The 12,298-nt window shown below is 50.7% G+C and overlaps 1 protein-coding gene and 1 pseudogene across 3 annotated transcripts in view; both read left to right on the top strand.

The window, feature by feature from the left end:
- Positions 1–2,325, top strand: part of LOC119322622 — a 17,509-nt gene extending 15,184 nt beyond the window's left edge. For 2 of the 3 annotated variants that reach the window (XM_037596108.1, XM_037596107.1), the window contains exons 18-19: positions 871–1,239; positions 1,313–2,325. In XM_037596108.1, coding sequence (XP_037452005.1) covers positions 871–1,239; positions 1,313–1,480 — 537 coding nt within the window. In that variant the 3' untranslated portion in view covers positions 1,481–2,325. The remainder of the gene's footprint in view (positions 1–870; positions 1,240–1,312) is intronic. The other variant, XM_037596109.1, reaches the window with a different exon arrangement.
- Positions 2,326–4,141: 1,816 nt separating this feature from the next.
- Positions 4,142–7,648, top strand: LOC119321357 (annotated as a pseudogene).
- The last annotated feature ends 4,650 nt before the right edge of the window (positions 7,649–12,298 follow it).

Raw genomic sequence — 12,298 nt, 5'->3', positions numbered from 1 at the left:
TGCAAGCCAGACTGACTAACACTTTCCAAATTGATCTAACCAATCAAGAATATGCTAACATCCAGCACCGCAATGCCTTCTGCCTTGTCCCCTGCCCTCTCTTCCCTCCTACCTCTCCTTTGCCAAATCAATTTAACCATCTTTCCCTCGAATTGAACATTTATCTTCTGAACGTTTGTAAAAGAAAATATCATATGCACTGTTAGCCGATTTCCTTCGAAAATGTACCCAGGTTCTGGCCCCTATACGTTTCAGTTCTGTAGTGTATGCGTGTGGTTGGTGCAGTGCAGAAAAGAGGTGGAGATCTGTGCCATTTGTTCCACGTCTACTGTTTGTAAAATATGACCTCCAATTGTTAGAGCAGTGGCATTGGTTGAATAATTAAATTAAGTTGATCAGATTGAGCTATATTTGGGAGGTCATTCATTCCATCTGTACTTGTTTTAAACTCTAACCTTCAACTGCCGACTGGGATTGGTGGATTGAGTTGATCAGATTGGATTATATTTGGCATAGTCAGCGAGTCTGGTAACTATAAAAAATAAATCATCGTTATTTTTTGACAAAAAGGAGAAGTCCATTCACATTCACCCTCGTCGTGGCTTCAATGCATATTGTCCTATTAGGTTTTGTGTAAATGTTCATAATAGCGGATGCCCTTTCATTTTCAAATATTTTGCTGACAACAGATTGCAATGCCTACAATGCACTAATTTGCTGTGTTACTTATTGTCCTTCAATGCATATTGTCCTATTAGATTTTGTGTAAATGTTCATAATAGCGGATGCCCTTTCAGTTTCAAATATTTTGCTGACAACAGATTGCAATGCCTACAATGAACTAATTTGCTGTGTTGCTTATTTTGCCAGAGAGAGACAGTTCTGTGTGACCATGACATACTCGCCAAAACCAAGGATACTGTTGTTTTCTCCTACCGAACACCCGGAGCTAGTTCAGAATCTGCCACTACTTCGGTTAATAATAAATCATGCAGTGGAACCATGCAACGATCTGATGATGTCACGGTGGATAGCAGTATTTCTGGGATAAATACCGTCAGATTTTCCCTTAACAACAGAGATGCTGAGGGAAACACAGCTGATAGCTCAAGGACACTGATATCTTTCAAACGGAAGTTCAGTGAGAGGGGGCCACTTGCTGGTAAGCGACTTCCACAAAGATCAGTGAATGCCCTACTGAAATTGGAAGATGGAAAACAAAAAACAAAAGATAATAAGGTTTGTACTGTTTTCTTTCCAGTTGTTCAGTTATTTCTGGCACCAAGCTAATGCACAACACATGATTTTGCAGCAGGCAGAAACCTTTCAAAAGGAGCTGGTTATGACATCTGATCAAGCGTCCACACAGAATCAACGCCTTCCAAAGGGATATGCATATGTACCCCGTGATTCTCTTTCTAAAGAGAAACCATGGAAACGAAATACACAGACCCATGAACCACAAGAGCCTGGTGGATAGGAATAGCTGAAATCCACAAAAAAATATGCATGCCTAGTGTTGTCAACTGAAAAGCACAAGCATCAAGCAGTGCTGGCCTGTGCTTTTGCTGCAAGGATTACCAAACTAATTGGAATCAAGCTGTAGAATGATGCAAACCAAACTAGTTGTGAATGAGTGTTTGGTATGGGCTGGGGTGACTTGGATGAATGGAAACATAGGTGCAATTCACCTAGCAGGGCTATACAAAGATGCATGTCACCTGTGTATATAGATTTGTTTTTTAGAGTACAGATTTTGTAAATTTTCCTTGTACATTCCTACCTTTACAAATGCATAGTTTAGTTATGCAAAAGAGACTGAGAATTACCATTCCTTTTTGGCTGTAGAGGAAAATAAGGGACCTGGAATGACTGCTGGGATGGCATTCCACCTGTGATTGGGAGAACGCATTTGGTAACATCTATCTAACAAGATCTGATTCATGTTATTTGTAGGAAAGGAGACAGTGAAAGCAAGTCCGGTAGACTGGACCAGCAACTAATGTTGAGCAGGCAGTTACCGGTGAGAGCCGGTATAGCACAGGCCAGGATTGGATCGGTCCTTTTTGTGTTGAATTGGTATCAGATTGTCGTCTGATGGAACCAGTAGGTTTTTGGATATATTTTTTCTAGGATTAACATGATTTATGCTGACAACAGCAAAGGGGAAGTTAACTTGCTTACCAGATTTTTAAGTCATGTGTTGGGATTCAGATATTTTGGTCTGGGACAGGTGTTTTCCGCTTGCCGTCCAGATTTGTAAGTTTGGTCAAATGTGTTGGCTTGTACTGCAAGCTACACTGGCAATGTAAAGGCATTTGTTCAGTTTTGTAATGGTAACTGTTGCCATTAATTGTGCTTGAACCCTGCCAGCTGGTGCCTGCTGTATGTTTCCAGCTGGTGATTTTCTGATGGGCTTGGGCATTGGAGCCAGGCATATCACGTTGTTGTGTTCCTAAAGAGACACTGATGTGGCGATTTGGCGTGGAATCTCTTTAAAATTGTCTTGTGGAAGCTAGCGTGAAATAGTCTCCTGTGCCATTTGTATGCCTCTTTATGCTGTTGCATTTGGCTTCTGGGTGCTTGTTCTGTCAGGTGCAGGTACTCAGACATAAGTATTTGCGTGAAGATGCACGTGCTGTTGTTGCGTAGTGTTTTGGTTTATTTCTGTTGTCGATTCACGTTTAGCCGGTGTCTTGGGGTTCAACCGGGTAGGCGAGAACACGCGACCTTGCTTTCACCACCAGGTAAAACATGTCATTTGTGCACTTATTTTGTCACCCCTCGCCCGTAGGAGCAAGTTGTTGGTGTTTTTTTTTTTGAGCATAAGTTGTTGGTGTGTTGTTCAGGCGTTTGCTTGCGCCATAAAAGCAAGGAGCCATATTCACTCGCACGCTTCCAAAAACGGGCAACTGTTTCCTGTCCTTGCCGAGTCTCCTGCGCAAGCTGTTGGACACGTCGCAAAAGACAGTAGTGAAGTAGAACACATGCCCAGTTCATAATTCTTTCATGAGATGGAGAACATGCCACATGTGTTTTTTTTTAGAAAAAGAAGGATGATCTCCGGCCTCTGCATTTGGACGATGCATGTAACCACTTTATTAAATACGTAATGCATTGTTTGAAGCCACTATCTTGGCAACATGTGTAAGCTATCTTAAAAAATCACATTCCTCTTCTTTGCGTAGAAAAGAAAAAACCACGGTGCCTCGACCTAGCAGCCGAGAAAAAAGAAAGAAGCGCACGCCAACAGCCGTAGAAGCTTCGATGAGACCATGACAGGTCGGTCGGTGGTCAGGCCGGCGACCGTGCAAGCAAAGCGTTCCCAGCTCGACCGAAAGCCCAAGCCGTACACTGACCATCATCCACCCGTCTCTCCTCCATCGTCGCGCTGCCCGCCACCGTCGCGGTGTCCCTTATCACGGCATATCGCAATGAGAAATGTAGCGTTTCTCTATTGCAATAGGCGCCTTTTTCCAGACGTGGCTTGGCTTTCTTTTCGGGAGATTTGGCGGCCGACTCGCCCGGGCCGTGGCACCGTCGCCCAGCCCTCCGGAGCCTCTCCTCATACCTCCGTTTTTTCCTTCGGCCTTTCCTTTGGTACGACCCGGCACGCCCGGACCCAACTCGCAGTGCGCCGTGTTTGCCTGGCATCTCGCCCCGGCCACGCGTGGCCGCCAGTGGCAGTCAGTGTCAGTCAACCGCGAATCGAGCAGGGGAGGCCAGGCCAGCCCTGCATCGATGATACGATACGATCGGCATCCCGTCCCGTCCATGGGACCAGCGCGCGGACAGCGACGGCCACCAACGGCAACGGCGAAGCTTTTGGAAGGAATATTTGCTGCCCGTGGATCCGTCGCTCTCATCGCCAAAGCGCCAGGCGGCCAGGATAGACAGATGAGAAAAATTCACTGTAGGTCATAAAACTTGAGCCGGATGACACTTTGGTACCACTACTTTAAAATACTCGAATTACGGTCCATGTACTTGCGCACAGGATTCACTTTGGTCCGTATGTACAATTTCGTCTACGTATTCGCTGACTTGGCCGAGTCAGCGGCCGCCAGCTAGGCTTTGACCGCCACGTAGTCGATCCTAGGGTGAATACTACTCGATCCGGGGTTATTTTTGCAAAAACGCCATGACCAGCTCCCTGTCCGTCTTCTTCCCCATGGTGGGCTTCCTCAGGATCAGCTTCCCCATGGACGCGGACGCCGTGGTCCTGTCCGGCGTGGGCGGGATGTGCACGGTATAGTGCACGAACTCGGTGCTCGCGTCGGCACCGTCCCTCGTCCCTCGACGCGTACCGGCTCCCCCCGCTCAGGCGCACCGGCGAGACCTGCAGCGTGTTAGACTATGTATAGCTCTGATACCATGTAAGACAATAAGTCTTGGAGTTGCTTCTGTGATACACGTTCCCGTACAAAGTGATAGTCAACTCCATTGCTGTTTCTCGTGGTTGGTCACTTCGTCAACTTGATGTGCAGAATGCTTTTCTACATGGATTTTTGGAGGAAGAGGTTTATATGAAACAGCCGCCTGGTTTCTCTGATCTTGATCGTCCTGACTATATCTGTCGTCTTTCCAAAGCACTATATGGTTTGAAGCAAGCTCCTCGTGCCTGGCATGCCCGCCTTGCCTCTGCCCTTCGTGCTCATGGGTTTGTGCCGTCTACTGCTGACACTTCGTTATTTCTTCTACAGAAGCCAGAAGTCACTATGTATCTTTTGGTATATGTCGATGATATTATCCTTGTCAGCTCTTCTCAGTATGCTGCTGATGCTCTTGTCTGCTCTCTTGGTGCTGATTTTGCGGTCAAAGATCTTGGGAGGCTTCACTACTTTCTTGGAGTTGAGGTCACTTCTCGTGCTACTGGTCTTGTCCTTACGCAGAAGAAGTACTCCTTGGAGTTGTTACAGAGAGCTGGCATGCTGAAGTGCAAACCGACCACCACACCCATGTCGTCTACCGACAAGATAACAGCTGTTGATGGTGAGCTTTTGTCTCCTGCGGATGCCACAGAGTACAGGAGCATTGTTGGTGGACTTCAGTACTTGACGATCACGAGACCAGATATCTCTTATGCTGTTAACAGGGTTTGTCAGTATCTTCAGGCTCCCAGAGATACTCATTGGGCTGCTGTTAAACGCATTCTTCGTTATGTTCAGTTCACCCTGACATTTGGTATGCATATTCGGCCGACTTCCTCTCGGGTCCTTTCGGCCTTCTCTGATGCAGATTGGGCTGGTAGCCCAGATGACAGGCGATCCACGGGGGGTTATGCAGTATTCTTTGGCTCTAATTTGATCGCCTGGAGTGCTTGGAAACAGGCTACTGTGTCACGTAGCAGTACTGAAGCTGAGTACAAGGCTGTGGCTAATGCTACTGCAGAGATTATTTGGGTGCAGTCTTTGCTTCAGGAGTTGGGTTTGTCTCAACCACAGCCTCCTATTCTTTGGTGTGATAACATCGGTGCTACATACCTTTCTGCAAATCCAGTATTTCATGCCCGAATGAAACACATTGAAGTTGACTATCACTTTGTACGGGAACGTGTATCACAGAAGCAACTCCAGATCAAGTTTATCTCATCTAAGGATCAACTTGCAGACATCTTCACTAAGCCTTTACCGCTGCCACAGTTTGAGGCTTGTAGGCGCAATCTTACCCTTCTCAGTTCTTTAGAAAGTGGCTAAGATTGAGGGAGGGTGTTAGACTATGTATAGCTTCTGTACCTATGTACGTATATGGTACATATTGTAACACAACCATTATATATAATGAGATAAGCCACCCCTAGAGGGTTGTGCTGGTTCTCCAAAACTTATTGTCTTACACAGCGCCGCGGTGGAGGAGCCGATGGAGTGCTTGGGCACGGGGCTGGTGAGCCAGGACCCCCTCCTCACGACCCCATCCCCGGGGTTCCCGCCGCCAGCTGCCCGTCGCTGCCGTGGACGCGGCGGCAAGCCAGAGCGGCCGCACCGCGGCGTCGTCGGAGGCCAGCTGGAACAGCCGCTCCGGGCCGCTCGCCAGCAACCAGTCGCCGTCCGCGGCTAGGCAGCACGACAAGGGCTATGGCGGTGGCGTTACCGGCGTCGTCGTCCTAGATACGATGGACGATCAGCATCACCGCGGCGGCAAGAAGCCCGCCGCCGGCGCCTTCGGGCAACGCTGGGGGATCTTCAGCTGGGACTGCCCCTGCGCCAGCAGGAAGGCGGTCACCGTCAACGTCGCCTCCGAGCCGACGACCCCGAGGATCCACGCGAGGTTCGACGCCAGGGAGGAGAGCGTCGTCTTTAAGGCCAACGGGCTGCCTCCTCCGTCTCCAAACGACGAGCCCGGCGTGATGAAGATTTTTACGACGGGGAGCTGCGCGTTCCCGCTTCGCGCCAACAACAACATCCTCGCCCCGGCGCAAAATAACGGCGTAAACGCTTCGTTTCCCACTTTCCCGCCCGACGTTAGCCGCCGCGTCGTGAGCTCTGGCGGATTCACCTTCCCGGTGATCAGCCCGTCGAAGGCCATCAGCAGCAGCGTCGTCGACGAGCCGCCGCGCGAGTCGCTGGAGGTGTTCCGTCCCATCGACGAGGACTCGGTGGTGCTCGTGGACCCTCCGCCGCCCCTCGACGCGTACCGGCTCCCCCCGCTCAGGCGCACCGGCGAGACCTGGTCGACCTGGAGAGCTTTCTGCGCGCGCCGGCGGTCGTGGCGGCGATGGACGACGACGCGATGAGCGACGCGAGCTCGGACCTGTTCGACCTGGAGAGCTTTGCGTCATCGTCGTACCCGACCACGTACCGTGGTCGCAGTAGCCGGCGCAACTCGGGGGACGACGACTTGGCGTACGCCGCCGCCGCCGCGGAGCCAGCGCTGAGCGAGTGCATGTACGCGCCAAGCGAGGCGAGCGTGGTGTGGAGCGTGGCCACGGCCGAGGGCGTCGCCTACGACGCCGGCAGCGTGGCCAACTTCTCGAGCGCGGCATCCGCGTGCGGCGTCGAAGAGTTCCGGTTCGTCCCGCCGGGGTCCGCCGCCGGCCACGACGGCTTCACCGCCGCCATGTCCCGAAGCGCCGGCCGCAAGAAAGGCGGCGGGTTCTTGGACAGCTGCCGGTGCGAGAAGGCCGTCAGCGTCGGGCCGACCCCGGTCCGTGTGGCCCGCCCGCCGGCGGTCCCGGCTAACAAGACGGCGATGGGGCTGGAAAGCGGCGGCGTCGCGCTGTAGCACAACCGCCGCGTCCACATGCCGGTGCGGACGTGATCGATGCGCGCGCTCCCCGTCTGGCGCCTATTACAATTAGCCTATACGAAAGTACAGTACGGTACATAATTCTCTTGTTTGTTCCAGGTCCGTACCAGGCCTGGCCGGACCACCAGAGGAACGGCACGCCGCTGCCGGCGATGCCCCAGGCCGTCTCCACCAGGTCCCTGGCCGACATGGCGTTTTTGCAAAAATAACCCCGGATCGAGTAGTATTCACCCTAGGATCGACTACGTGGCGGTCAAAGCCTAGCTGGCGGCCGCTGACTCGGCCAAGTCAGCGAATACGTAGACGAAATCGTACATACGGATCAAAATGAACCCTGTGCGCAAGTACATGGACCGTAGTTCGGGTATTTTGAAGTAGTGGTACCAAAGTGTCATCCGGCTCAAATTTTGTGACCTACGGTGGATTTTTCTCTAGACAGATATAGATGGCGAGCACGGAATGTGCCGCCGATCGAATCCCTCCCACACCACACCCCCGCCCACCATGGCATGGCACCATCGACTCAGCAAGGGAACTGGAACTGGAATTGCATCTGATAGGCCGTGGTAAATTGCCCATCGTGTTAGCCGTGCCTGTGAGGCCGTGAGGCAGCCTAGCACTAATAATATGAACACATTTCTGTCCCGGTGATTCCGAGGGCGTAATGACCCGACCGGTCGGTAATGTTCCTGGCCCAGGATCAGCGGGGTGTCCCATCGCTGGGTGGCTTGTCGTAGGTTCCATTGCCACTTCATTCGTGGCCGGATCGACACGGTTTGTTCAATCGGCTGGTTAAATCGAGGCGACGGATAGATGGGACGGGGGCCGTGCTCCGCCGGGCAGGCAGCGCGCGGCGCACAAGCACAAACCTGTGGCGTCACCCATGCATTCTCCCGCTTGCAAGCTACTGGCAGCCACGCGCTAAGCTCGAGATTTTGCTGACACACTGAATGCATGGGTCATCGTCACGCTGTCTTCTATACAATGGTCGCGACCGCGCCATGGTGCTCGCGCACGCAAGTTCATGGACGGATTTGCTAGCTGCTCCAATGGCCAATCAGGCGAGCCGATCGATGGTGTGGTTTCTTGAAGGTGAAGTACTAGAATGACTCGGACTGGAAAAGAGTTACTGCGGGCACACCAAGTTGATTGATCGGTCTTGCGACGTCGCCTCCCGCTTTTTATCGTGGCGGTCCAGCTCGATGGATCGCTTTTCACCCGGCGAGAGATCGAAACAAGTACCAAAGCAGCCACTTCGTGAGCAAAGCAAGTAAAACAAATTCAAAGTTTATCTTGTTGGCCCGCGCAAACTCAAGACCTAATTAAAGTACGTTAACTTAAGCACCACCCAGATCATTGTAAGCCAGTGGAGACAAGTACGTTGTGCGTGCCGCATAAACTTTGCCTCCGGGGTTATCCATTGGTTAGCCGATGAGATCGATGCGCTGGTGATTTGCTTTGCCCGGCGCGCGCACCGCAGACCGCACCATGCATGCAGCCATGTCCATGCCGGCCTGCTCCCCGGCCCGGCGCGGGCTTGAGGAGAGCAATCCACCGCACCGTACGTACGGGTCCGGGGGCGCACCACCCACCGATGCAGCGGGGTCCGTGTAGGCCCTCGATCGGCTAGGAAGCGAGGCGCCGAGCTCAGATCGTACGGGAAAAAGTCCATTGTAAACCCTGAATTTGTAGAGGTTTGGCAGAACAAATCCTTAAATTGAAATTCTGGTCGATTGCACCCTGAAGTATGCAATCCTGGTCTAAATTGAACCCTGGCATCGTTTGGCAAATAAGGATTGTCGATCTGTGAAAGGCTGGCCGGGATTGGTGCCATTTTGCACTGTTATCTGTTGGGCCGGCCCGGTTTAGATTTTTTTCCTTCTTTAAAATGCGCAGTTTTTTTATCTTCTTTAAGAGAGATAAAAGAAGCACGCAGCGTGATTCGATCCCAAGACCTCACCTTCTTGGTCGACAGAAGTTACCACCAGGGACAACACGTCTGAAGTGTTCACTTGCTCCCTTTTCCTTCTTTCTTCCCTTTTTCTTTTTTTCCTTTTTACATAACTTGTGGACTTTTTCGAATCCGTGAGTTTTTTCAAATCCACGAACTCTTTTCAGTTTTTTTTCCAAAACCTGTGAACTTTTCATTTAAAAATCCTTCAACTTCTTTCAAAATATTTGAAGTTTTTCTAAATCGGTGAACTTTTTAAAAAAATCGTGACCTTTTTTCCTTTTGAAAATTGGGTTCACGACATTCTTTTGGTTTTGTTTTCTAATATATTTCGTACTAAGATGGCCACGAATTTAAGAAAAAATGAAAAACGAAAATAAAAAGAAAGAGAAGGAGGAATAATTTCACGCATTTTATATATAAAAAAACTGTATAAGCAGCTTCCACGAACAAAATAAAGAAGAAAAGAAGAAATCGCGCTTGCTTTATAGCGCCAATAGCCATTAGCTTTGGTGTCTAGTAGCACACGTTCAGGATCGAAAGCCGTGAGCTCGATACCACACCTGGCTGCGCCCCGCACGTTTCTGTTAATTTTTACGTCGTGCTCTCCGTTTTCTGTCAGTGGGCCGGCCCAGTCGCGGGTCTCTCTCTGCGCGCTGTTAGGTGCTCTCTTTTTTTAGCAGTGTAACGAGAAACAAAAGACATGTTTTAACAGAAAAAATACAAATGGGCTGGCCCAGCCAACACTGCCGCTCCTTGGCCCACCAGTCGGACGAATCCCTGCCACGTCAGAGTTTTTATGCCTCAAACGACGCGAGGGTTTAATTTAGACCGGAATTGTATAGTTCAGGGTGCAATCGACCGGGATTTTGACTTGGGGGTTCGTTTCGCCGAACCTCTACGAATTCGGGGTTTAAAATGGACTTTTTCCGATCATACGCATGCGTCGGGCGTATGTCTCGATGGCTGTCGCGGGCGCGACCGCGCGAGGGTGACCGCGACGTCGGCGCACGCACGCGCCACGTCCATCCGTCGCCGTCCGTGTCCATCTACGGTGGCGTGCCCGCGCCTGCCTAGCTTATCCCGTTGTCGTGGTACTATTAGAACGCGCATGAATCGATGACAAATGATGGACACCGTCCGGGACCCGGTGACACGTGGCATTCACAAATCACAAAGCATCTACCCCACCCCATCTGAAATCAGGGGAAAAGGATTAGATGCTTTATGATTTATAAATGCCACATGTCATCCATCAGGGCGGGTCTCACCTGGTTTATATGAGACCTGGTTTTATATAATTTTTTTCGGGGCATGGAATCACGTACGCAAACCGTCCGGTCCGGTTGGGGTGCCGGTGGTCGGGGCATTATGCCCCCGTCGGATCGATCAATGTGCGATGCCGGTGCCGAGTGCGGCTGGCCCAGCCTCGGCCGTACGTGTGGCCGTGGTTGATGCCTCAAGGGCTCGGTTCAATGAGCGCACAACGGCCGCTATTAGTTTTTTTTAAGGGAAAGTTTATCGGTGTTTTATTTCACAGTCAAAAGAATTACATCATTTATTAGTTGTTAGATGAACATGGAGAGCTCCCCGGCTCCATTGCATAACAAAGAAGCCTGAAAACAGGTCTTACAGAAACCTCTTCTTTTTTCAAGAATCAGGTCTTACAAAAACCTAAGCTATTACAGGGGGAACAAAGCCCACCAAGTCTACTACAGGAACCAAAACACAGTAAACTCCCACATAAAAGGTACCACTTTATTTTTTCTCCATGCTAATACGTGTCTCATTCATATCATAAATATCAAAGTACAAGCAATGAAGAGCAATAACACAATATGCATATCGTGATGAAAAAATATGGATGATGAAACTGAAAAGACAACAGGACATCTCACAGGTTGACATCAACGCCCGTCACCTCCCTCCGGCACCACCACAACAACCACCAAAGAAAAAAAATGACGGATCACCTTCTCACCTGAGCTCGACGCGGCTCTATCGCTGATATACAGCTTTGCGGACCTCCAAGGTGGCTCATCACTTGTGAAGCCATTGCCTTTGAATGAATCAGACCGGGGCAACACTTCGAACACGCCATCGAACTCCAAATCTTGCACCCCACCATGAATAAGATGCCATCCATCAACCACGAACCCAACATACGTTATGTTTTTCGGATGTCATCTATGCAGACCACAATCTGCATCCGCTCCTGGACTACCTCCCAAGCTCCGCGCTGATGCTAGAGCAGACGCCGTCGCAACGGTAGAGCCTGAGGACACAAGTCCACCACAAGGATGCCGTCGCCGTCACGACATCCCAACTTGAATAGATTGATTCCCAAATTCATCACCGACCGAAGAGACGACGCCTCGCCAGACAAGAATCTGGAGCTTCTTTATTCAGCATCGTTATCGTCGCCGCCGAAGCCAAGACGTCGAACGATCCAAAAACCAAAGCTACTAGGGCCCTAGAACCTACAATTAAAACGATTCGCACGCTCGAGATCCAGCGACTCCCCTCACCATCGACAACCAAAAGGTCACCGGCGGAGGGGAGCCACGGAAAGACAGCGCCAAAAGGGTTGGATCTCTTGGTGGCGGCGGCTAGGTTTCCTAGAACCTAGCGAACCAATCAACCAAAGTACTTTTCTGTACCACTTTATTACATAAGCAACAAAAATAAACTCCCAAACAATCAAACACCCTCTTGAGACACTTGGGACTCCCCCCAAAAATGCTAAACACACTGACTGCACACGGGGCTATTATGGGCTTCCCAACTATACTCTTCAGCGAGCGATGCTATCTCGCGCGCGCGCGTTGGCACGATCGATTTCCGACACGAGCGAACCTTCCTTTTTTGGCAAATCAGGTTAGCATGATTAGGAAACACACCGGGCCCCACCCGTGAAAATCAGGGGGGAGAAAATTATACTACGAGAGAGATGCATGTGCCAGCGGCTCCCGTGCATGCCTCTGCACGTTTGACTTCTTGGCCACATGGTGGGCCTGTACCAGACCTTGTCGGCATCACATACATGAAAGGAAGGTCGCGCGTTGCGACGCGCGCCCGTGAAGGAGCTCTTTCGCTCTTGAG

The sequence above is a fragment of the Triticum dicoccoides genome, chromosome 6B, assembly GCF_002162155.2.
Source record: "Triticum dicoccoides isolate Atlit2015 ecotype Zavitan chromosome 6B, WEW_v2.0, whole genome shotgun sequence".
Lineage (NCBI taxonomy): Eukaryota > Viridiplantae > Streptophyta > Magnoliopsida > Poales > Poaceae > Triticum > Triticum dicoccoides.
The sequence above is the reverse complement of the archived record's forward strand: the minus strand, read 5'-3'. Positions and strand labels throughout refer to the sequence as shown.